Source organism: Gorilla gorilla, chromosome 10 (genome assembly GCF_029281585.2).
Source record: "Gorilla gorilla gorilla isolate KB3781 chromosome 10, NHGRI_mGorGor1-v2.1_pri, whole genome shotgun sequence".
Lineage (NCBI taxonomy): Eukaryota > Metazoa > Chordata > Mammalia > Primates > Hominidae > Gorilla > Gorilla gorilla.
The window spans coordinates 85,168,938-85,191,933 of NC_073234.2; the positions used below are offsets into that span (position 1 = coordinate 85,168,938).

The 22,996-nt window shown below is 39.8% G+C and overlaps 1 protein-coding gene across 4 annotated transcripts in view; it reads left to right on the forward strand.

The window, feature by feature from the left end:
- Positions 1-22,996, forward strand: part of MYRFL (myelin regulatory factor like) — a 103,963-nt gene that overhangs the window by 17,826 nt on the left and 63,141 nt on the right. The window contains exons 1-8 of one of the 4 annotated variants that reach the window (XM_055357035.2): positions 3,586-3,664; positions 5,517-5,584; positions 5,684-5,942; positions 6,691-6,782; positions 13,314-13,464; positions 17,476-17,671; positions 20,503-20,579; positions 22,109-22,219. In XM_055357035.2, the coding sequence (XP_055213010.1) occupies positions 5,761-5,942; positions 6,691-6,782; positions 13,314-13,464; positions 17,476-17,671; positions 20,503-20,579; positions 22,109-22,219 (809 nt within the window). In that variant the 5' untranslated portion in view covers positions 3,586-3,664; positions 5,517-5,584; positions 5,684-5,760. Of the gene's footprint in view, positions 1-3,585; positions 3,665-4,729; positions 5,943-6,690; positions 6,783-13,313; positions 13,465-17,475; positions 17,672-20,502; positions 20,580-22,108; positions 22,220-22,996 lie in introns of those variants that run through there. The other 3 variants (XM_031000847.3, XM_055357034.2, XM_055357036.2) reach the window with 3 other exon arrangements.

The following is a 22,996-nucleotide window of genomic DNA, read 5'->3' on the forward strand; positions in this document are numbered from 1 at the left end:
GGCTCCTGACCTTGTGATCCACCCGCCTCGGCCTCCCAAAGTGCTGGGATTACGGGTGTGAGCCACCGCGCCTGGCCTTTACATTTTGTTTTTAGAGACAGGGTCTCACTATGTTGCTGAAGCTGGTCTTGAATTCCTAACCTCAAGCAATCCTCCTGCCTCAGCGTCCCAAAGCACTGGAATTAGGTGAGCTACTGTGCCTGGCCTAATTTCTGCCTTTTAATGGGAGTGTTTAATCTTTTAACATCTAATGTAATTATTAGTATTGCACAATAGACCTCCTTATTCATGGAGGATATGTTGCAATACCTCTACTGGATGCCTGAAACTGAGGGTAGTACCAAACCCTATATATGCTATGCACAAATTTCTTTTTCTTTCTTTACAGTTGCATGAATAGAAGATTAATTCTTACAGTAGATCGGGGTGTCCAATCTTTTGGCTTCCCTGGGCCACATTGGAAGAAGAAGAATTGTCTTTGCACATGTAAAATACACGAAGATTAATGATAGATGATGAGCTAAACCAAAAAAAAATCAGAAAAAAATCTCATAACGTTTTTTAAAAGTTTACAAATTTGTGTTGGGCTGCATCCATCCTGGGCTGCATGCAGCCCACGGGTGGCGGGTTGGACAAGCTTGCAGTAGATTCTAGCAATCTCAGCACACAATTTTTTTTCTTTCCTTCCTATGTCAAGAATTTTCAAATGTTCACTTAAAGGAAGTACTTTGTGGCTTCTCTTGGGCATATACAAATTGCCAACTTTACATGTCTTGTGTTTGGAACCATTATAAAGTAAAATAAAGGTTACTTGAACACAAGCAATGTGATATCGTGGCAGGAAATCCATCTTTGTCTTAGGCTACTAAGACAATGGGTGGGTAGTGGATACAGTGTGGATATACTGGAAAAAGGGATGATTCATGGTTTATGATTTCATCATGCTACTCAGAATGGTGTGCAATTTAAAACTTACAAATTATTTATTTCTGGAATTTTCCATTTAATATTTTTGGACCAAGGTTGATTGTGGGTAACTGAAACCTTAGAAAGTGAAACCGTGGATAAGGGAGGACTATATCTGTAGTTAAGTCTGACATTTAATTGTCTCTCTTTTTTTTTTGGCCCCTTCTGTTTCTTATTCTTCTGTAACTCCTTTCTTGGTTTATTTTGTATTGTTTGAATAATTTTAGAATTTCATTTTATCTGTTGACTTTAGTTCTACTTCTTTGCATTATTTAACTTTTTACAGTTTACTTAGAGTTAATGAGTTAATATTGTACCACTTTACATAAAATGTAGAACCATCAACAATGTAGTTCCATTGATCTCCGACTCCCATCCCCTATGCTATAATTGTCCTAAGTATTATACCTATGTGCATTATAAACTTCACAAAATCATAATTTTTGCTTTAAGCACTCAAATGTATTTTATTTTGTTATTTTATTTTATTATTATTTTTGAAATAAGGTCTCAGCCTGTTGTTCAGGCTAGGGAGCAGTGGCAACTCATGGCTCACTCAAGCCTCATTCTCCTGGGCTCAAGCGATCCTTCAGCCTCAGCCTCCTGAGTAGCTGGGAGCACAGGTGCATGCCACCATGCCCTGCTAATTTTAGTATTTTTTGTAGAAACAGGGTCTTGCCATGTTGTCCAGGCTAGTCTTAAGCTCCTGGTCTTATGCAATTCTTCTCCTTTGGCCTCCCAAAGTGCTGGGATTATAGGCATGAGCCACTGTGCCCAGCTTCAGATGTATTTTTAAAAATTAAGATAAAAAATAATTTACATTCAATAATATATCATTTTTATTCTCTTCATACCTTTCCATAGTTTCAAATTTCCATCTAGAACCATTTCCTTTTAGCCTGAATAACTGTCTTTAACATTTCTTATTGTACATGTCTATTCTCAAATTCACTTAGTTTTCTTTTATCTCAAAATATCTTTATTTTGCTTTCATTCTTGAAGACTATTTTCATTGGATATCAAATTCTGGCTTACCAATTTTGTTTTTCTGTAGCACTTTAAAGATGTTTTTGTACTGTCTTCTGGCCTCTGGAGAGTTTGATTAGTCAGTGATTATTTGAATCACTATGACCCTGCACATAATGTACAGTTTTTCTTTAGCTACTTTTAAGACTTTTTCTTTATTTTTGGCTTACAGTTACTCCACTGTGATGTGGTAGATGTATTTATTTTGCTGAGCTTCTTAAAGATATAAATGTATGTATCTTTAAAGATATAAATGTATATATCTAAGATATACATTTGTATATCTAAGATATACAAAATATCTAAGATATATACATTTATATCTTTAAGAAGCTCAGCAAAATAAATACATCTACCACATCAGAGTGAAGTATATATCTTCATAAAGATATATACATTTATATCTTTTCCTAAATTTAGGAAGATTTTGGCTGTTATATCTTTATTTTTTTTCTGTTTCATCCTCTCTGCAGGTTCATAAATCTCTTTTTCTCTCTGTTTTTTAAAGTTCATTTTTTTCCTCTCTGTTGTTTAGATGGGATGATGTCTATTGATGTATCTTTGAGTTCTGTTTTAAGCCCATCTGATAATTTTTTAAAATTTTTATTTCTGGAATTTTTCTAATCTTAGAATTTCTATTTAGTTTTTTTATTTGTAGTTTTGATTTCTTTGCTGAGATTTTATTTATTTTTTTTCACAAGCATGTGCTTGTCTGCTCCATTTAGCTTCTTATAGTAGCTGCTTTAAAGATCCTTGTCCGCTAATCCAGTATCTGGATCATTTCTGGGTTAGTGTTCACAGATTGTTCTGTCTTTCCAAGCTAGGCCGCATTTTTCTGGTTCTTTGTAGAGAGCAGTTTTTCCAACCCCTGCCGGCGGACTGCTACGGGTCCATGGCCTGATAGGAACCTGGCTGCAAGAGCATTCCCGCCTGGGCTCCGCCTCCTGTCAGATCAGCAGCGGCATTAGATTCCCTTAGGAGAGGGGACCCTGTTGTGAACTGCACATGCGAGGGGGATCTAGATTGCATGTGCCTTATGAAAATCTAACTAACGCCTGATGATCTGAGATGGAGCAGTTTCATCCCGAAACCATCCCCCGCCCTCACTACGTCCATCTCTTCCATGAAATCAGTCTCTAGTGCCAAAAAGGTTGGGGATTGCTGTTGTAGAGTAGTTTTTGTACCTGGACATTGTGAATGGCTGGATTCTTTTATATCCCTCAGAAGAGTATACTTTTGTTTTTAGTAGTCAATCACTTTGCTTAGACTCAAATTGTAAACTTTGTATCGGGAAGTAACTCAAATTTCAGTTCAGTCCTGTTGTCTTTGGTTGGGCTGTGTGCAGTCTGCCCCATATATGATAGATCAGGAGTCAGCATTAGATTTGGCAGAGTTACACACAGAATCCAGGGGTCCCCTGGTATTATCTTTCTTTTCCAAGATTCCTCTTTCACTTTTCAGCAGCTGTGTTTGCCCCAAAATTTGTTTTCTGGTTATTCAGGCCAGGAAGGCTGTGGATTTCTATTGGAGGTTAGCTGTCCTGTGGCTCTGACTTCAACCAGCCCTCAGACTAAATGCTGTAAACAAGAAACTCACTGTATGGCAGTACCTTCTCCAAGTTTCAGTGCCCGCCACAATCTCCTTGCTTTTGTCTAGTTTCCAGTGTCTTTGGGTAGGTGGTGTTTTTTGTTTTGTTTTGTTTTTGTTTTTAAAGTATTTCCAGCATTGGTACTGTTTCTCTGTGGGAGGGTCAGATCTGGTAGTAGTTTAATCATCACATAAGAAGGGGGAAAAAAAACCGAAAGGAGCTCTTTGTGATTCTTTAGCATTCCCTATTTATCTGGTTTTGTTCTCTGTCTTTAATGTTAAAGGCTTTCTCAAAATGTCTGGTCTTTATTGTTTGTTCGTGTTTAAAAAGTTCTGTGTGCAAACCATTGTTCTCAAAGGATGAATTTCTTGGTAGAGTGATGAAGGAGGGGATGGCTATTTCCTTGGTAACTTGAAAATACTACGTTTTCCTCCAGTACATTCCATTTTTCTTGGGAACATTATTCCAATTTCTTACTTGTGGGAAATCTGCTTGGATACATGCAAAACAGAGTTAAGGACTCTCATTTATTTGAGTGGGATTTTTGGAGGAGAGTAGATGTGTTTCTCTCTTCCCTTATTAATAGGAAGTGAATAAATTATAAAGAACTAATTTGAGGAGAAAACAACTTTTCTGATAAATGATAAAAGCAAGCTTTTCATCGTATTATGCTGGACTTTTAAACATACTAAACTTGAAGCTTCCTCTTCAAGCAAGAGAATCAAGTAGAGGTTGGGGTGCTTACGTATGATGCAGCATCACAGAGATGCTGAGCTATAAGCAACTTGTAGGTCTTTTGAAACAGAGATTTTCACACTTCTTTAGTGGTAGTACACATTTTTTTAAAAATAAAATTTTACTGGCTGGGTGCTGTGGCTCACGCCTGTAATCCCTACACTTTGGGAGGCTGAGACAGGCAGATCACCTAAGGTCAGGAGTTCAAGACCAGCCTGGCCAACATGGTGAAACGCTGTCTCTACTAAAAATACAAAAATTAACCAGGTGTGGTGGCGGGCGCCTGTAATCCCAGCTACTTGGGAGGCTGAGTCAGGATAATCACTTGAACCTGGGAGGTGGAGGTTGTAGTGAGCCAAAATCGTGCCACTGTACTCCAGCCTGGGTAACAGAGCAAGACTCCATCTCAAAAAAAAAAAAAAAAAAAAAAAAATTACTTGCACTTCAATATATAAAACAGAAAAAAGTTATTTTCTCCCCAGCAATTTAAAGTGTTCTTGTTATAAAACCCCTGAACTCCTCTTAAAAGCTTTGGGATCCCCTGGCGCCCAAATGGAAAATCATTGCTGTAGGGACAGCAATTTACATTTCGTTAGCTCAAACAGTATGTACAACCATTTTTTTTCTGGTGTAGGAGTATTAAGAAGTAATTATTTAAAAAATTTTATTGATACATAATAGATGTATATATATTTGGGGGTAAATGTGATAATTTAATACATCCATGTAATTTGTAAAGATTCAATCAGTGCCATTGGGATATCTGTCACTTTAAATATTTGTCCTTTATAAGAAGCAATAATATTAAACTTTATTGGGCACTCACTATGTTTGGGACATTATGTTAATGGGCTTTATATACATGATCTCATTTAATTCTCACAACAATGCTGTGAGGTAGATGTAATGATTATTTCCATTTTGTAGATGAGGAAATGGAGGCCTGGAGAGGTTACGTACTTGTTCATGGATACACAGCTAGGAAGTGGAAGAGCTGGGACCCAAAGCCCACTCACTTAACCAGGACACAACCTTGGGCCTGGTCTGCTGGGGTCTCACTTCCCAAACCCCTCACCCCCCCATGCCCAGCACCTGGAACCATCACTGTGGGGGCTGTACACTGAGGGTTGTCTCCCATTTGTGACAAAACTATAATGGACTAGAGTGAAACAAAAATGCAATGTATGTCTCTAATCTTCAGGCAACGCCAGCTCCCAGACACCCCGCCCTATTCTGCATCCGACTCATGCTCTCCTCCGCAGGTCAAAGGTGAGTGCGATCCACCTTCAGCACATCTGGCACTGTTGCTCTTCCTCCTCGACTCTGGGCCGTGAGAAAGGGGCACTTCTTGCTTGTGTCTCTCCCCAGGTGCATGCTACCGAACCCTGAGGCCCACAGCTGGGAGGACTCCAGCTCCTTTTCTCCACTCCACAGCTGCTCCTGCGATGCCCCCCATGCACCCGCTGCAGAGCACCTCTGGAATGGGCGACTCCAGCCAAATCCACGGAGGCTTTCACAGCTGCCACTCAAACGCCAGTCATCTTGCCACCCCCCTGGACCAATCCGTGTCCTCCCATCTGGGGATAGGTTGTTCTTACCATCAGCAGCCTCTGTGTCACAGCCCTGGGTAAAGAAAAAGATATTTAGTTATCAAAGACCTTTGCGGAAAGCCTCGGAGCAGCCTGCCTCTGGCAGGGACCTAGAGAGAATGCACAGTGGAGGCCTGTCCAGGAGATGGCAGTGTTGAGACGCGTATAGGACGTCGCGAGGTCCCAGTGTTCTTGGCTTAGACAATCTTTTAATCAAAAACCCTCCAAATCCAAGGTCCTCATTCAACCAAAAGCTAAAATGACAGAAATATACAATGAGGTTCTGGATGATGGAGGAAACACCGTAAGCTTATGCAGCCTCAGCTAGACTACCCAAAGGGATTGTGAATGAGCTCTCCGAGAAATATCTGCTAATTAAGCATTAACTAATTTTCTTTTCTTCTGTCTTCTCCCCTTTTCTTTCTTTTATTTCCTCTTCTGGATCTAGAGGGTGCCAGAAAGAGTAAAGGCCATCAAAAATTGTGGTAAAACTCCACATGAAAAAAGTTGTCGGGTGTAAAATGTATACCTATATTTTAAGTCTGTTATCTTCCCTGTCTCAATGAGTCCTCTGCCATTATAAACATTGTCAGCTTATCTTTCAGGTTGGTGAATCTCAGATCCACTTGATCAAGGGAAACAGTTTCAGCCTAGTAGGGCTCAAGGAACCTTAACTAATTGGAATTAGACTTAGGAAAGCAGAGAGCTTGGGAGATTAAATTTTATTTAACATAACATGGAACACAAGGAAGAATCCTAACCTTCGTTTTGGTGTCTTGATTTTAGAGCCTCATTGCCTCCAACTAAGAAGAGAAAGTGCACGCAGGCACTGGAGGACTCCGGGGAATGCCGAGTGTGGGCCTGCCACTGCAGACCGAGTGAGCAAACCTGGGTGGGAACAAGGGCAATGCCATCAAAGCCTTGGGCATTAAATCAAGGCTTTTTACCAGCCTTTGAGCAGCCCTACAAAAGTTTCCCTCTCGCAGAAGAGCAATGATAAGCTCTGGTAGTTTGGTTCTTCCCTCTTGATGTACCTTTCATGCAGGCGGGGTCACACAGGTCCTCCCAGGAAGAGATGATGTTTTCTGTCTCAGGTGTGGGTGAAGTGCCAGTCTTTCAATTTCAGGGACAATGTGTCTCAGAGGATCCAGGCTCCAGGCCTGTGGAAGCTGTGCAATATGGCAGTGCCTTCAAGAGCCTGCTGGTGTGCCCATTGCATTGCTGCAATCCTTCTCAACCTTAATGTGCAAGAAATAGCATGAGAATCTTGGTAAAATGCAGACTCTGATACAGTCTCTACGGTCTGAGGTCTGCATTTCTAACAAGCTCCCAGGTGATGGCGATGCTACTGGCTCATGGAAGGCACTCTGAGAAGCAAGACTTACCGGGTTTTTCCACTAGAACAGGGAGGTGGAAAGTTGAACTTTTCCTCAAACTCACTTCAAATTGGCAAGTTCCCAGTGGATGTTTGAAATTTGAAATCATTTTAGAAGTCTTTCATCCGAGTCATCTAATGTCCAAGCGGTCAGCCTTCCTGTTTTTTTGTTTTTTTTTTTTTGTCTTATATAACGTGTAACACATCATGTTTTGAGCCAAGAGACCTGATTAACAAAGTAGCCTTTTGAAGTCTAAGGACTTGAACTTCAAAATTTTCAGAGTAAATGCTATGGCACATACTAGGGGAAAAGGATAACACTCTAGGCCAGTTTCTGTTTGTTTGTTTGCTTATTTGTTTTGTAAAGATGGGTTTCACTAAGTTGCCCAGGCTGGTCTTGAATTCCTGGCTTCAAGTGATTCTCCCACCTCAGCCTCCCAAAGTCTTTGGATTGCAGGCATGGGCCACCATGTCTGGCCTCAACCCAGTTCTATTAGCAACTGTAAACACTCATATGTGGGCAGTGTGAACAAATTCAGCGTACCAAGTCCCATTTCTTCTATCCCAGTTTGTCAGCTTAGCAAGAGGTTGAAGACTTCCTTCTTGGGTTCCCCCATCCCACCACTGTCCCCAGATTCTAGAGGTTTACACTGTCCAGAAAGGAGATGTGCATGGCTTCACCTGAGTGGGAAAAAACACAGTCTCTCTTGCTGGGGCTGCTGCCTTTTCCTTTGACAGCCCCATGGTAAGAGCTGATTCTCTGAGGGACCTCTGGCGTCAGCTCCAGCGTGGGCTGTGGAGGCCTTCTGTGGATGATGACTTCACCCTGTCAGTCAAGTCCCACCCATCTCCTGGGAGTGTGGTCTCAGAATTGCACTGGGCATCTATCCCTCATATCAACTAAACCTCAAACTGCCTCCTTTCTTTGTATATGCATCCAACATAGTCAGCAGTTGTTCACCATTTTTTTTCCAACCTTAGAAACACAAAATGCTAATTAAAGCCCCATTTGTGGATAAGTTAGAGCTTTCCATCCACTTTCCTATGCAATGCTACCCTAATTTCTTCAGGGATCCCCACATCTAGCCTGTAGCTTTTTTTATGATTCTCAGACATAAAAGGCTGAGTAAATTCCTAGCCAGACGGGGGAACCATCTGTTCATTCTCCTGCAGATGCACTAGCTCACTAAGGGATACAGGACAAGTCACTCAAACCTTCCAAGAATTCCCTCATCAAACCAGATTGCTGCTCAAATTGTCCTGGCCATCCCAGAGTTAAGCTCCATCCTGCGATGGTTTTCTGCTGCCTGTCCCAGAAAGGTCATTGATTCATCACCATCTTCAGAGAACAACCATGGAAGAGTGATGGAAATTACTAGGATTTCCAGCAGATAGGAAATCCTATATCCCTTGTTTAAGTCCTATTCACAGGTCACTGAAAAGCTGACTAAAGATAACTGATTCCAGACAACAGTTCCAGAATGAAAATGAGCAGGTTCCCAAGGCCAAAAAAAGAAAAAAGAAAGAAAGAAAGAAAAAAGACACAAAACAAAGCATTTAGTTAATCCGAATGCCACATTCTTATTACAGTTTGTATTTTTAGCAAAAGTTTTCTAGTCAATAATTCCTATTTGGTGTTGCAGGGGCCAACATTTCTACAAAGGTCCTGGGGAAACAGCACATTGCTAGAGGAAGGAGGAGGTTATGCCAGTCTTACAGGCAGAAGGATCACCAATTTTTGATCAGAGATGGCCTGAATCAATCAATAACACTTTTCTAGTGACCTCCTCCCAAGTAGTACACTTTGGCCAAGGGTTCCAAGATCCTTATTTATAGGGCTGAAAATGTAGAGTTACTGGGTTGTTGTGGGCAAATGTAAAATTTTGCTTAGAGAGGAAGTGCTGGTAGGCAGGCTTCTACCAGCTGGTTCCTGGCCCTACTTCGTCTGAACCCCAAATAAAAAAAGGGTTCATGGCCTCCCTGGAAGGCTTCAATCTTCTCTTATTTTGAACCTCAAATACAAAAGTGTTTTCCAGCCCTAGAGTCATGGCCGGTGGCCCACAGTAAGAGGTGCACTGGCTGAATTCACACTGTAGCATCAGAAAATGTACCTATCTCGTCTCTCCAGGAATCTGGGATTCCCAGAGCCTTATTTTTCTTGATTATGAAATGAGAATAATAATTTTGACTTTACCCATCTCTCAGACTTTTTAAAGTAAGTTATGCAAACATATTTTGAAAGGCATTCAAATGCAAGCTATCAGTTTTCTCCAAAAGGTCTGGACTTAGGCAGTTTGCTGCTTTTACGTTCTCACTTCTGTTAGATTTTCTCAAGGGATCCTCAATCTAGCATGAAGCGAAGAGGAAGATTTGAATCTCACCTCTTCCACTTAACAGCTGTGACACTGGGCAAGTTATTTCAGGTCTTTGAAAGTCAGTTTCCACATTTGTTAAATGAGATTAAGAATCCTTACCTCATAACCACTTTAGAAATCCTTTTGGCAGTATCTACTAAAGCATGTCCTGCAACCCATAGATTCCATCCCTAGAAGTATAACTAGCAGGAATGTGTACATATGCCCACCAAAAGACATTCATAAGAATGTCCAGAGCAGCATTACTTATAACAATCACAAACCAAAAAGATACCAAATGGCCATCAACGGCAAGATAAATTGTGGTATATTTATACAATGGAGTACAATATGGCAATGAGAATGAGCAAAGCACTGCCATTTGCAACACTAATGAATGAATCCCATAAACATACTGTTGGGCAAAAGAGGCTGGTGAGGCCAGGGATGGTGGCTCATGCCTGTAATCTCAGCACTTTGGGAGGCTGAGGTGGGTGGATCGCTTGAGCCCAGAAGTATGAGACCAGCCTGGGCAACAAAGTAAGATCCTGTCTCTACAAAAAGTAAAAAAAAAAAACAAAATTAGCCGATGTGGTGGCACATGCCTGTGGTCCCAACTACACAGGAGGCTGAGGTGGGAGGAAAGCTTCAGCCCAGGAAGTTGAAGCTACAGTGAGCTATGATTGTGCCATTGCACTCCAGCCTGTGTGATGGAGCAAGACCCTGTCTAAAAAAGAAAAAAAAAGAGGCCAGCCCAGCATACAAGAGTATATATTACATCATAGTATTCCATTTCCATAGTATTCCATATAAACTCTGCTATGGTGTTAGATTGTAGGATAGTGGTCTGTCTTGGGGAGGAGAGACTAATTATTGACAGGGGGCATGTAGGTGTCTCCTGCAGGGCTCAAAGCATCCTATACCACTAGATCATTTTGTAAAGTATAAAATTGTGTACTCATGATCTGTGTACTCTTCTTGATGTACAGTGTCCTTCAAAAAAGAAAGTTTATGGAACAAAAGGATTCTTACCTGAGAGATCATTTAAGGAGCTGATGGAATACTATGTAATGTGTCTGGGACAGCACCTGTGGTGCAGAAAGCACTCAAAGTAGGAGACATTGTTAGTAGTATTAATATGAATAAGTTCTAGCACTAGGCTCAGGTGTGTACCTTGGGTTTCAGTGTGGGCCTGTAATTCCAGGTTCTGATCCCTAGGCTTTTCCCAGCTTATAGCTGTCTCCCAGGGAAGCCACAACTGTGTCACCCCTATTGGAGCAGCAGCTCTGATACCCTTACTGTTGTGATGACAAAGGGCAGGAAATGCTGTTGTCTTTGAGGACAATCCTCCCTGCCCCTGTCCACCCTCCCTGTCAGTGTCTGGAGAAGTGGAGCTGGCTTTTGGCTGCATGCCTGAGAACATTGACCTTGCTGCCACGCTTGAGTGGGAAAGGGCATGATTTAGCCAGTATTCAGTCAGGAACATGGGCTAGTTATTTCACATTCGATAGAGCTACCATGGAGGCCAGCAACAGGAGTATTTCCCAAGGCTTCTTAGGAAATACTGAGCCACCTAAGTTGAAACAAGTACAGTGATAATGACAGTGCCATTAGTAATAGCTGAAGGCACCAACCATTATTTAAACTCTTACCAGTGGTAGACACTGTGCTCTGCGTTTTACAGTCATGGCCTCATTGAAACCCTTCAACAACTCTTGGAGGTAACATGATTACTCCCATTTTGCAGATGAAAAAACTGAAGCTCAGAGAGCTTAAATCATTTTTGTAAGATTGCTTGGCCCTTACGTGTAGAGTTGTGATTCAAACCCAGATCTGTCTTGATTCAAAACTCCAAGCTCTTGACCCTTTCTTCATTGTAGGAGAGAGGAAGAAAAAAAAGGAAGAATTATGTTCTCTCTTTCTCTCAATTTGGTGTAAGCAGGATAACCATAGAAGGGTTTCCTTCCTTTTTTTTAAAAAAAATATTTTAGACCACTTAGCTTTTGGAGGAGTGAGAGCATGAAGAGCTCCTTACATTGTCCACTTCCTGTATTTGTAGCTGGGAAAAAAAGTTTTTCAGAGTTTTGAGAAATCTTTCTAAAATGGGCGTTTTATAAAAACAAAAAATGCATATTTTTCTTAAGTGACATTTAATAGCAATACCCCAAGAGAAATACTTTTTTTTTTTTGACATTTGGTATGAAAAGCAACTTGAAGCAGCTCTATTTATTTACTTTAGGAAGTCCTCAATGGAAGTATAAAGAAAGGAAAAGTTTGAAGATTAAAAAACAACCCAGCTCCTTTCTCCTGCATTCTCCAAGCTGTGGGCTAGGTGGATACATTCAATAGGAGCTAATGTCCTATTTGTACATTGTTACTGAGAGCCGCACCTGGTCTCACAAACACCCACTATTTCCCATTCCCTCCTGATGCCAGGCATGAGTGATGGTAGAGGAGTTAAAAGAAAAGGGAACAGCAACCATACCAATACCATTTTACATAAAAATTATCTGAGGTTGAATCCATATGGTTTAGGAGGCATACTCAAATTAAGACAAGTTGCAAGGATTATGCAAAATAGGAGGTTGCACATGTGAAATTGCTGTTATTTGACCATTTTTGACATAGAAAAGTGGCAGTTTTCTACAGTTGATATTGCACGCTAACAAGATTTTCTCTGTTACTTTATCTTGGTTCTAGCTTCTGAAAGTGCTTTCACTTCCATTATGTCATTCTCTCTGCTTGTATAATACTGTAATGTATAAAGATGGCAGGATACATGTTTTTAATTTCTATTTTGCAGTTGAGGGAAGTAAGACTCCAAGTGAATAAATAACTGGTCTAAGTTCAAAAAGCTAATTGGACCACAGAATCTTGGAGCCACAAAAGACCTGCCAAAATTAAAATGTATTGGTTGCAATGAACAAAAACAAACCAAAATTCAAAAAAAAGCAAACCCTCAAACTGCCTTGTGCAAAAAAAGCAAAATAAAACAACAATAACAAAACAGGCAAAAAACAAAATTAGGGGAACTATTGGCTCCTGTTAACGCGAGGGTTTAGAATTGGGTCCCAGAACTCAGATGACACCATGAGGACTGGTGCCCTTCGTTTTTAACTCTGCCTTCTGCTGTGCTGGCATCATTCCCAGATGGGCTTTTCCCTCATGTCCGAAAATGGTGCCAGCAGCTGTTGGCGATGTATCTTGCAGGTTCAAACCTCATGGAGAAGAGTGAGCATCCCTGAAGTGCTGAGATCCACTCTGCTTGAATTGGGATAGGCCACATGTCCACCACTGATGCGATTACTGATGCAAGGACTGAATGCTGTACTTTGATTGATTGAGCTGGGTCACCTATCCTCCCGGCTCTGGGAATGAACTTCACTGCAACCACACAGACTGAAAGTGAGGAGAAGCTATGCAGGATGTAGGGTAGATAGATATTAGGGACAAAGTTTCCAACAGGTGTTTACCCCCCACCCTTTGACAACGCTGACCCCAGGCTGCTCCTTTTACAGATGAGAAAATGAGGTCAGCAGCACACTTCCTACCCCCAGCACATGACACTTCTCTAGTCACTCTGCCTTACACATGGCCCACTCATCAGCTTCATGCTACTAGCTGTGAGTTTAGGAAAAACAGCCTGGAAGGAAGGCTCTGACGCACCTGTTTCTTTGCAGTGACAAGTAGGAGTCGCAGCAGTGAAGTCCAGGACCCTGACAGTGAGGGACAGAACGGAATGCCTACAGACCAGTGCTCTCCTGCTCTGAAGTGGCAACCATGCCATAGTGTTCCTTGGCACAGCTTATTAAACAGTCATTATGAAAAACTGTAAGTGGCTTGAGTGGGCTGGAGAGTGAGGGGAGAAAGACTGCCAAATCTCAGTACTGAGTTCAAGCAGTGGAGCTTTGATGTCACCTCTGGTCAAGTGGGGCAAATCAGTGAGAAAGTGTCTGTCTTACTCCTCATTTTTTGCATCCTAACAAATAAATAGTTGGAATATGGGTTTCTGGCCTTCAGAAAGCCATACTTATAGTTCCACCTGATTATAATTTAACCACTAAATGATGGAGAAAGAAGGAATCTTTCTGGGATCACATGCCCAGTTTAAACTAAAAACTGGAATATAGACATTCCCCAAATCACTAACACTTAATCCTGCAGTTAACTTATAATGCCATAAAATACTTTTCTGGGGGCCACATTAAATTGTGAGCCAATGACCACCCCCCACATATATGCTGTGAATGAATATTACCAAGTGCACTGACAATATATCCTGCAGCAATCGTGGTAGATGGTTTCTTTATGTTAAGGAGTCTGAAGTCAAATCATACAAAACATCCTAAAAAAGTGGAAAAGCTTCACCCAATTTTTATGACATAAGATAGTTTCAAGAAATAAATGTGCAATCCTATATTATTACTCTTAAACATCCTTTAGACTTCTTTATTTCTTAGCATGTAATTTACCTATTTAAGCCTTCTAGAATTTTCATTGGGCTATAACTTAAGTTAAAATTTTCCAAATTCAAATTTTAAAATTTTCCAAATTCAAATACTGTAAAGCTTATCACTAGGACTTTCATGGTGGATGTACTAGAGGGAAGAAATATTTTCCTTAAAAGAAAATCTAGGGAGTTAAACAGACTTTGGGAGTTGGTGTGTTTAATAAGCTAAAGGAAGCTCATTGCTCATTGTATCATTGAAATGTCATGACTTTGTGTCTTTTCTACTGTGTGCAATTAGAAAAAGAAATGAGGGGTCCATGGGTTTTGGCTTTGAGGCTTGGCCTTCCTTAGATTATCTTTTGGGGAACATTCCATGTTTTGTAAGAAATATGAGCACCGAGGTATGAAACTGTCACACGCAGGCTCAATGCTTTAATTAAAACTTAACTGCTTCCCAGGCTCTATGCATCAAGTTGATCAAGTTTTCAAGGTAAGTGTTATCCCTCTTCTTATTTGAAAACATTTTTAAGTTTGTTTGAACAGCCTATCTTGGCTCCAATAATCTAGAAAAATATGGAGAACACAGAGTATATGGAAACAAAGGAGAACACAGATGGTATCAACTCAAAAGTAATGAGGCAGATTTATGTTGAGTATTTAGCCATAATTCACTTTTCCTAAGCAAAAAAGGAAGGCAATATTTACCCAGTTTAGAATTCAGGCCCTCCTAATTTCACTACTTACATCAATGAGACAGAAAAACACCCATCTTTTCTTATATAGTTAGGTCTAATTTGTCACAAAAATATCATTTTCTTAAGTAACCTAAAAACAGTTCAGTTAGGGCATTAAAATGTTATCAATTTTTTTCTGAATTATGTTTCAATGCTATCAAAGAACTTTTAAAAAGCCAGTTTAATTGACTTTATACTTAACTTTTGATATCAGAAGCAGAATCACCATTCTTAGGTAAGCAGATTTCTATAATCAGAGATTGGTGTTTAAGGTTCAGAATAATCATCAACAGTATAATTCTTACTGATGGATTCCGTTTCTGATTATTGCTGCCCTAAATTTCAGCCTAACACTCATATCTTAGCTGTACTTTTTTTCTTCAGAGTTTTTGACAGTGAAGCATAAAACATCACCAAAAATGTTTTATTCTCAACTAAGACAGTTCTTATTACCCTCTGTAGTAAAATCTATATAATTCTATCCATCTAGCCTTTAGATGAACAAATTAGCAGATTAATTCTAGAAACTCGAGTCAATAAGCAGTTTCCAGATGGCATAAGATGTGTAGTCTTTATCAAATTCTTCATTCAGTGGATTTTTTTTTGCTGCTGGCAGGCACTGTGATTGTGGAGCCTTTGACTGATTGGCTTCTTAAGGGTAGTCAATGACTCAGTAACTTGATCCATTGGGAAGGTGCAAAGAACATGAACACTCTTCTCCCAAGAGACCCATTAATTTTTTCTGTTTCTGGAATTAGAGGAAAATTTAGAAACTCTGTGTTATTCATTATAATAGCAGCCATCCAAATTGAGATCCCAGGATGCATAGATCTGTACAGTAGTAGAGCAGTGAGTAATGCCCTCCTCTGCTTGCGGAGAGCTTCTTTCTTGAGAAGAAACCCACATTTAGGAAGCTTGATGAATTAAAAATCCTGCCGCATATTTTCATCATGCATGGGAAAAATTCATCAAAGAAGTTTTCAACTTTTATGTTCTCTATTTGATAATGTTATGCATTTAATATGTTTTCTTTTTATTAACATTTTAGAATTGTTTTATTAAGCCTATTACAGTTTGAGTATTCCTTATCTGAAATGTTTGAGATCAGAAGTATTTCTGATTTGGGAACTTTTTTGGATTTTGGAAGATTGTATTATACTTACCCTAATCCAAAAATCTGAAATCTGAAATGCTCCAGTGAGCATTTCTTTTGAGCATCATGTTGGTGTTCAAAAATGTTGGATCGGCTGGGCGCAGTGGCTCGCGCCTGTAATCCCAGCACTCTGGGAGGCCGAGGCCGCGGATCACCTGAGGTCAGGAGTTCAAGACCAGTCTGGCCAACATGGCGAAACCCCATCTTTACTAAAAAAATACAAAAATTGGTTGGGCATGGTAGCTGGAGCCTGTAATCCCAGCTACTCAGGAGGCAGAGACAGGGAGAATTGCTTGAACCCGGGAGGCGGAGGTCACAGTGAGCTGAGATCACGCCACTGCACTCCACCTGGGCGACAGAGCGAGACTCTGTCTCAAAAAAAAAAAAAAACAAGTTTAGGATCTTGGAGCACTTCAGATTTGGGATTTTCAGATTTGGGATGCTCAATTTATATACACAAAGCATTGCTATTAGAAATAGCAATGATAAAACCAATAAAGCAAAAATTTGATTAGCCACCCTGCCATTATCCCATTTCTTTCTGCAGAAGTAACCACCATTGTAGGTTTTCAGTGCTATTACCAAATTGGGAGAATAAAAAGGAAATGACCATACTCTAGTGAAAACAGATTTCCAATCGATTGTATAACTGGCTCTGGTTGATTTAAGAGAATTTCTGGTAATTCTGCTAAGTCTGCTTTTTCATGCGATCAACAATAGGCTGAATATTCTTTCATCCAAGTGACTTTTTAAATATGGTGTTGCTGGTGAAATTTTGAGACTTTTTTTTTCCTAAAGGAGAAAAGAGATTAATTCTACCCCAGATATTTCACAAGTCTAAGTAATGTGTTGACTTCTCAACATCTAGCCTACATCTTTCTATCGTGTTGTGGAGTCAAATTAAAAGTCTAAAAAGCACAAAGGGGAAAGGCAATCTGAAAAAAATAATGCTTCCATTTGGCAAGAATTGTACTTCTGGCCGGGTGCGGTAGCTCACACCTGTAATCCTAGCACTTTGGGATGCTGAGGTGGTTGGGATCACTTGAGGTCAGGAGTTTGAAACCCAGCCTGGCCAACATGGCGAAACCCTGTCTCTACTAAAAATACAAAAATTAGCCGGGCGTGGTGGTGTGCACCTGTAGTCCCAGCTTACTCAGGAGGTTGAGGCAGGAGAATTGCTTGGACCCAGGAGGCTGAGGTTGCAGTGAACCAAGTTGGTGCTACTGCACTCCAGCTTAGGGGACAGAGCAAGACTGTCTCAAAAAAAAAAAAAAAAAAGATTGTACTTCTTTGTGAGAAAATAAAAAGCTGGGAAACAGCCAGCTGTGTTTTGAAATGTTATTTTTATTTCCTCATTAAAAATTCAAGAAATCAATTGATTAAATATAGCAAAAGGCACTTTTCACAGTACATTTTCTTGAAATGTTTATACAACTAATATTGTTAATGAAAATAAATATATAGAAACATTTGTAAAACTGGTTTCTTGGTTTCTCTTTTCATAGACCTGATGTGGGCTATCGAGTTGTAACAGACAAAGGATTTAATTTTTCACCAGCAGATGAAGCTTTTGTTTGCCAAAAGAAGAATCATTTCCAGATAACCATTCACATCCAAGTTTGGGGAAGTCCAAAATTTGTTGAAACCGAGATGGGCCTAAAGCCAATAGAAATGTTTTACTTGAAAGTTTTTGGCATTAAGGTATGTCTTTTATTTAGTTCAGTTTATATCAGTCAACATTTATTTTGTTTCAGTGGTCTATTGCTGCATGACAAACTATCCCAAAATGACTTAAGATAATAACAGTCCTTTATTTTGGTCACAAATCTGCAACTGGGTCAGCGTGTGACTATGACAACTCATCTTTGTTCAGAAGTCATCAACTGGGGCAGCTTAACTGGGCCATTTTCAAGAAGCACTCAGATGACTGTTGAGTTTGGGCTGGCCATCAGCTGGAGCTGAAATGGGGCTCTATCTGACAGGGCTTAGCTCTTCTCCATGTGAACTGCTCTATGGGATAGCTTGTGTTTCTTCACACCATGGTGGCTGGCTTCTAAGGATAAACATTGCAAGACAAGTTAAGTGAAAGATGTCAATTTCTGTCTTTCTTTCTTTCTTTCCTTCCTTCCTTCCTTCCTTCCTTCCTTCTTTCTTTCTTTCTTTCCTTCTTTCCTTCCTTCTTTCTTTCTTTCTTTCCTTCTTTCCTTCTTTCCTTCCTTCTTTCTTTTCTTTTCTTTCTTTCTTTCTTTCTTTCTTTTCTTTCTTTCTTTCTTTCTTTCTTTCCTTCTTTCTTTCTTTCTTTCTTTCTTTCTTTCTTTCTTTCTTTCTTTCCTTCCTTCCTTCCTTCCTTCTTTCTTTCTTTCTTTCCTTCTTTCCTTCTTTCCTTCCTTCTTTCTTTTCTTTTCTTTCTTTCTTTCTTTCTTTCTTTCTTTCTTTCTTTCTTTCTTTTCTTTTCTTTTCTTTTCTTTTCTTTCTTTTTTTCTTTGAGACATGGTCTTGCTCTGTCACCCAGGCTGGAGCACAGCAGCATGATTATGGCTCATTGCAGCCTTGACCTCCCAGGCTCAAGTGGGAGCCTCCCAAATAGCTGGGACCACAGGTGTGTGCCACCATGCTGGCTGTGTTTGTAGAGATGGGGTCTCACTATGTTGCCTGGGCTGGGCTTCAATTCCTGGGCTCAAGTGAGCCTCCTGCCCTGGCCTCCGAAAGTGCTGGGATAACAGACGTGAGCCACCATATCCAGCCAAGATGTCAATTTCATAAGCCTGGGCTCAGAAAATGGCACAGCATCACTTCAAATGATAGTTTTATAGTTTTCAGTGAATACTCTTGCAATTCTTTTACTAAATGTATTCTTAACTATTTTATTTTTATTGATGTTGATGCATTTTCATATGAAGTAGATTCATTATTTTCATCAAATTATCAAAGAGATCTGTGACCTAAAAAAAGCCAAGGAGCCACTAATTTAGTCAACGCCCTCCTCTACAGTTTAGCAGAGGGGAGACTGAGGGCCAATAAGGTTACACAATTCATCCAAGGTAGTAAATAATAGAGCTCGGTTCAGAATGGAGGTAATATGACTTCTGAGTGATCAAAAAGTATTTCTTAAATTGTAACTTTATATCCAGTTCCTAAGAGGGAGAAGCATTCATTATCTGCATATTTTTGTTGTTTTTGTTGTTTTGTTTTCTTTAAGACAGGGTTTCGCTCTGTCGCCTAGACTGGAGTGCAGTGGCTTTATCACAGCTCACTACAGCCTCAACTTCCTGGGCTCAAGCAATCCTCCTGCTTCTGCCTCCCAAAGTGTTGGAATTACAGGCATGAGCCATTGTGCCTGGCCTACATATTTTATTCTGATAGCTAACCTGGGCTTAGGCACTAAGGCTTGGCTGCTGCACACATAACTGTTCTTGCACCAAACTGAGCTCTTAAAAACAAAACAAAACAAAAACCAAAATACATATAAACATCAAACAAACAAGCAACAAAAAGACATTCTTTGTATGATTATGAATGTAATATAAGTTCATTGTGAAAATTTTGGAACATAATAGAAATGTATGAAAAAGAGATGAAATTCATTTGTATTTGGGATCCACCATTTGGTAGCCTATTTTTTCTCATTTTTTTCTGTTATTAAAATTAATCTCATATTGCTAATAATATATTGTGAACATCACATTATATGATATTAGTAAGGACCCCATAAAAATATTGTTCACAAAGATAATATAGTTTTCCATTATATGGATGCAGCATATTAATTCCCTTATTATTAGAAGTTTTGTTTATTTTCCATTTTTTATTGTTAATAAAACTTCAGTGAACATCCACCCACCTTTGCATAAGGATACATTCCAGAAGGGGAATTTACACATGAAAGATACATATTATTAAAACTCTTGATGTAGGCCACCAATTGCTTTCTAGAAAGATTTGTTACAATGTGAATACCCACCAGTTGTATATTACAGGGCTGATCTCACAAGTCGTTTCCAATATTCACAGAACAAGAAGAGTTTGTAGCAGATGCTGAATAAATGTTAATTCCTATGATTTGTTTATTATATTGTATATCATTGTTTCTTCATAGTAGAATGAATGTAAGCTCCCCAAGGACAGGAAATTTTGTTAATTGTGTTCAGTTCTTATCTCTAATGCCTAAAGCAGTTCCTCGTACATAGTGGGTTCTCCATAAGTACTTCTAGAATGAATGAATAAATAAGGAGCTGCCTTACTCCTGATGTTTCAGCCATCTTCCAGCCCTCTCTGTATTCACTGCCTACCTGAAATACTCTGTTGTCTTGTGTTCTCATTGTTTAATTTCACAGGTATTTATTTCTTTCCTCATCAACAGAATACCACATTAAGGTAGGGACTATTGTCTTATGTGTCTTTTCAGTGACTTGTTCCTCCTGCCCAGTGCCTAGGACGATGCCTTGAAAAGCTTTTTAAGTACTTGAACATTCTTTGCTGATTAACATTTTAATTAATTAATTAATTAGTTTACTTTTTGTTGTTTCATACAGGTGGAAGCCACCAATCAAATAATTGCTATTGAACAGTCCCAAGCAGATAGGAGCAAAAAGATTTTCAATCCTGTTAAGTAAGAATTTATTTTCTGAATTCCTTTGTGAATGTTTTGTGAATAAACACCTACTTTGTTTTTTATATATATATAATTTTATTTATTATCTAATATATTTTGCTTATTTAAAATGAAACCTACCATAGAATCCAAATTAATAATGTTTTGTTTTTGTTTTTGTTTTTGTTTTGAGAAAGAATTTTGCTCTTGTTGCCCAGGTTGGAGTGCAGTGGCGTGCTCTGGGCTCACTGCAACCTCCACCTCTTGGGTTCAAGGGATTCTCCTGCCTCAGCCTCCAGAGTAGCTGGGATTACAGGCATGAGCCACCAAGCCTGGCTAATTTTTTGTATCTTTAGTAGAGATGGGGTTTCACCATGTTGGCCAGGCTGGTCTTGAATTCCTGAACTCAGGTGATCTGCCTGGCTCAGCCTCCCAAGGTGCTGGGATTACAGGTGTGAGCCACAGTGCCCTGCCATTAATGTAGTATTAATGTTGATATTATGAATATATGTTTGTCAACAAAGCAAAGTTGTACTATGCATTGAAACTGTTGCAAAAATTCTTTATAAAACGATCCATTTTTAAAGCCACTGTTATTTTCATATTGTTTATTGCTAAAAACTTTGCTAACAACCTTACTAACAACTTTAGTTCCTTGAGATAAATTATGGCTAGATCTTTCTTTTAATTTTTCATTTAAATCAGCATGATGTTGATTGAATTAATTTTGAGATTGTATATCCATGCTGTACTTAGAAGTCATTTTTCCTTATTCTTTAAAGCCATGTTGATAGCTTGCTGAATGGATTCCAATATAGAAAGCATATGTAGCTGGTAGTATGCAAAGCAATATGGCAGTCCAAGCTAGAGTCCTCTCTGTAGGATGACTTAGAATGAATGGGATTTGCTTTTTGACTGGTTTGGCAGGGATGCAGTGGAGACATCTCAGGGTTTTGACCCTAAATCAACCCCCTTTGGGCTGAGAAGAAGATGATTTCATGGCCTGGACAGTCCAGAAGCCACTTGTACAAACACCGCACTAAATGTGCGTGGTGCATCTGGTTCTCCCTTGTCTGGGCAGGGTGTTTGTGGCCTTCCTTTGGAGGAAGCTGCCTCCCACTGCTAGGCTAAGGGAGGCAAATATGTGAAGGGGATGCAAAGGCATTCATGCTTCAGTCAGGAGGTGAGTGCTATCACAACAGTGGCGGCAGCACAAATGAAAGGTTTTCTTTCCCCATTGTGGAGGTAAAAGGACCCATGCTGGGTATATGGAGCATATGGCCCTTGTGAGTTGAAAACTCCAGGCTTCAGCTTTTACTGACTGAGCATTTCTTACCCTTCAAGATATTCCATGGCCTTCCTGGCAGCTATTCCTGACCATGCTGTGGATAGCAGTTAATAATTGGGGACTAGAATAAACTGTTCTCTCAGTGTGGTGAGAACTGGGAACCAAGCATAGTTGAGAGTCTGAAAGTGGATTAGATATGATCAGAGATTTGGTGTTCTCTTATAGTCTCTTGGTTTTTTTTTTTTGCTGTTTGTTTTAGAATTGACCTACTGGCTGACCAGGTCACCAAAGTAACACTGGGACGATTACACTTCAGCGAAACCACAGCAAATAATATGAGAAAAAAGGGAAAACCAAATCCAGACCAGAGGTACTGATGTCACTGTGTGCATGGCAGTGTGGCTGGGTACTTTATCTGGCCAGGAAGTGCCCTCCTGGGGCCCCTCTGATCTTCCTGGTGCTACCAGCCAGAACACAGGGCCTCTAAGCCACTTTCCTCCCTTCTCTGACTCTCAGTTTATTAACATTTCTCCTTTACCTGTGGACATCTTTCTTCTCCCAACCCCATGCCCTGCAATGCCCACTTTCCTGCCCTGCCCTATCTCTGCCTGGCTCGATTGCCTCCATGTTTTTCTAGAGTGACCACATGTTTATGTCTCATTGCCATCCACAGATTGAGGGCTGGCTGCTTTTCTCAACCAGTGTGCTGATCTCTAGTCTTGAAGTTCTGCTATGACCTTTTTGATTAAAAAAGAAAATAACTTGTTTTCATGATTTAGACCTGTGGTTTTCAAAGTGTGGTTCCGGGACTAGCAGAGATGGAAACTTGTTAAAAATGCGAGTTCTCGGGCCTTACTGAAGAATCAAAAACTCTGAATCGAAAACTCTGGAGATGGGGCTTAGCAATTTGTATTTTAACAAACCCTCCAGGTGACACTGATACATGCTCAAGTTTGAGAACTGCTGGTTTTAGAACATAGGTTTTGGAGTTGGATAGAATTGAATTTGACTATTTGATACTGGCATTTACTAGGTGGCTGACCTTGGGCATATAACTTAACCTCTCTGAGACTCATTTTCCTGTCCTATAAAATAGAGACAATAACAATATTCTACTCCAATAAAGTTGTTTTGGGGATCTAAATAG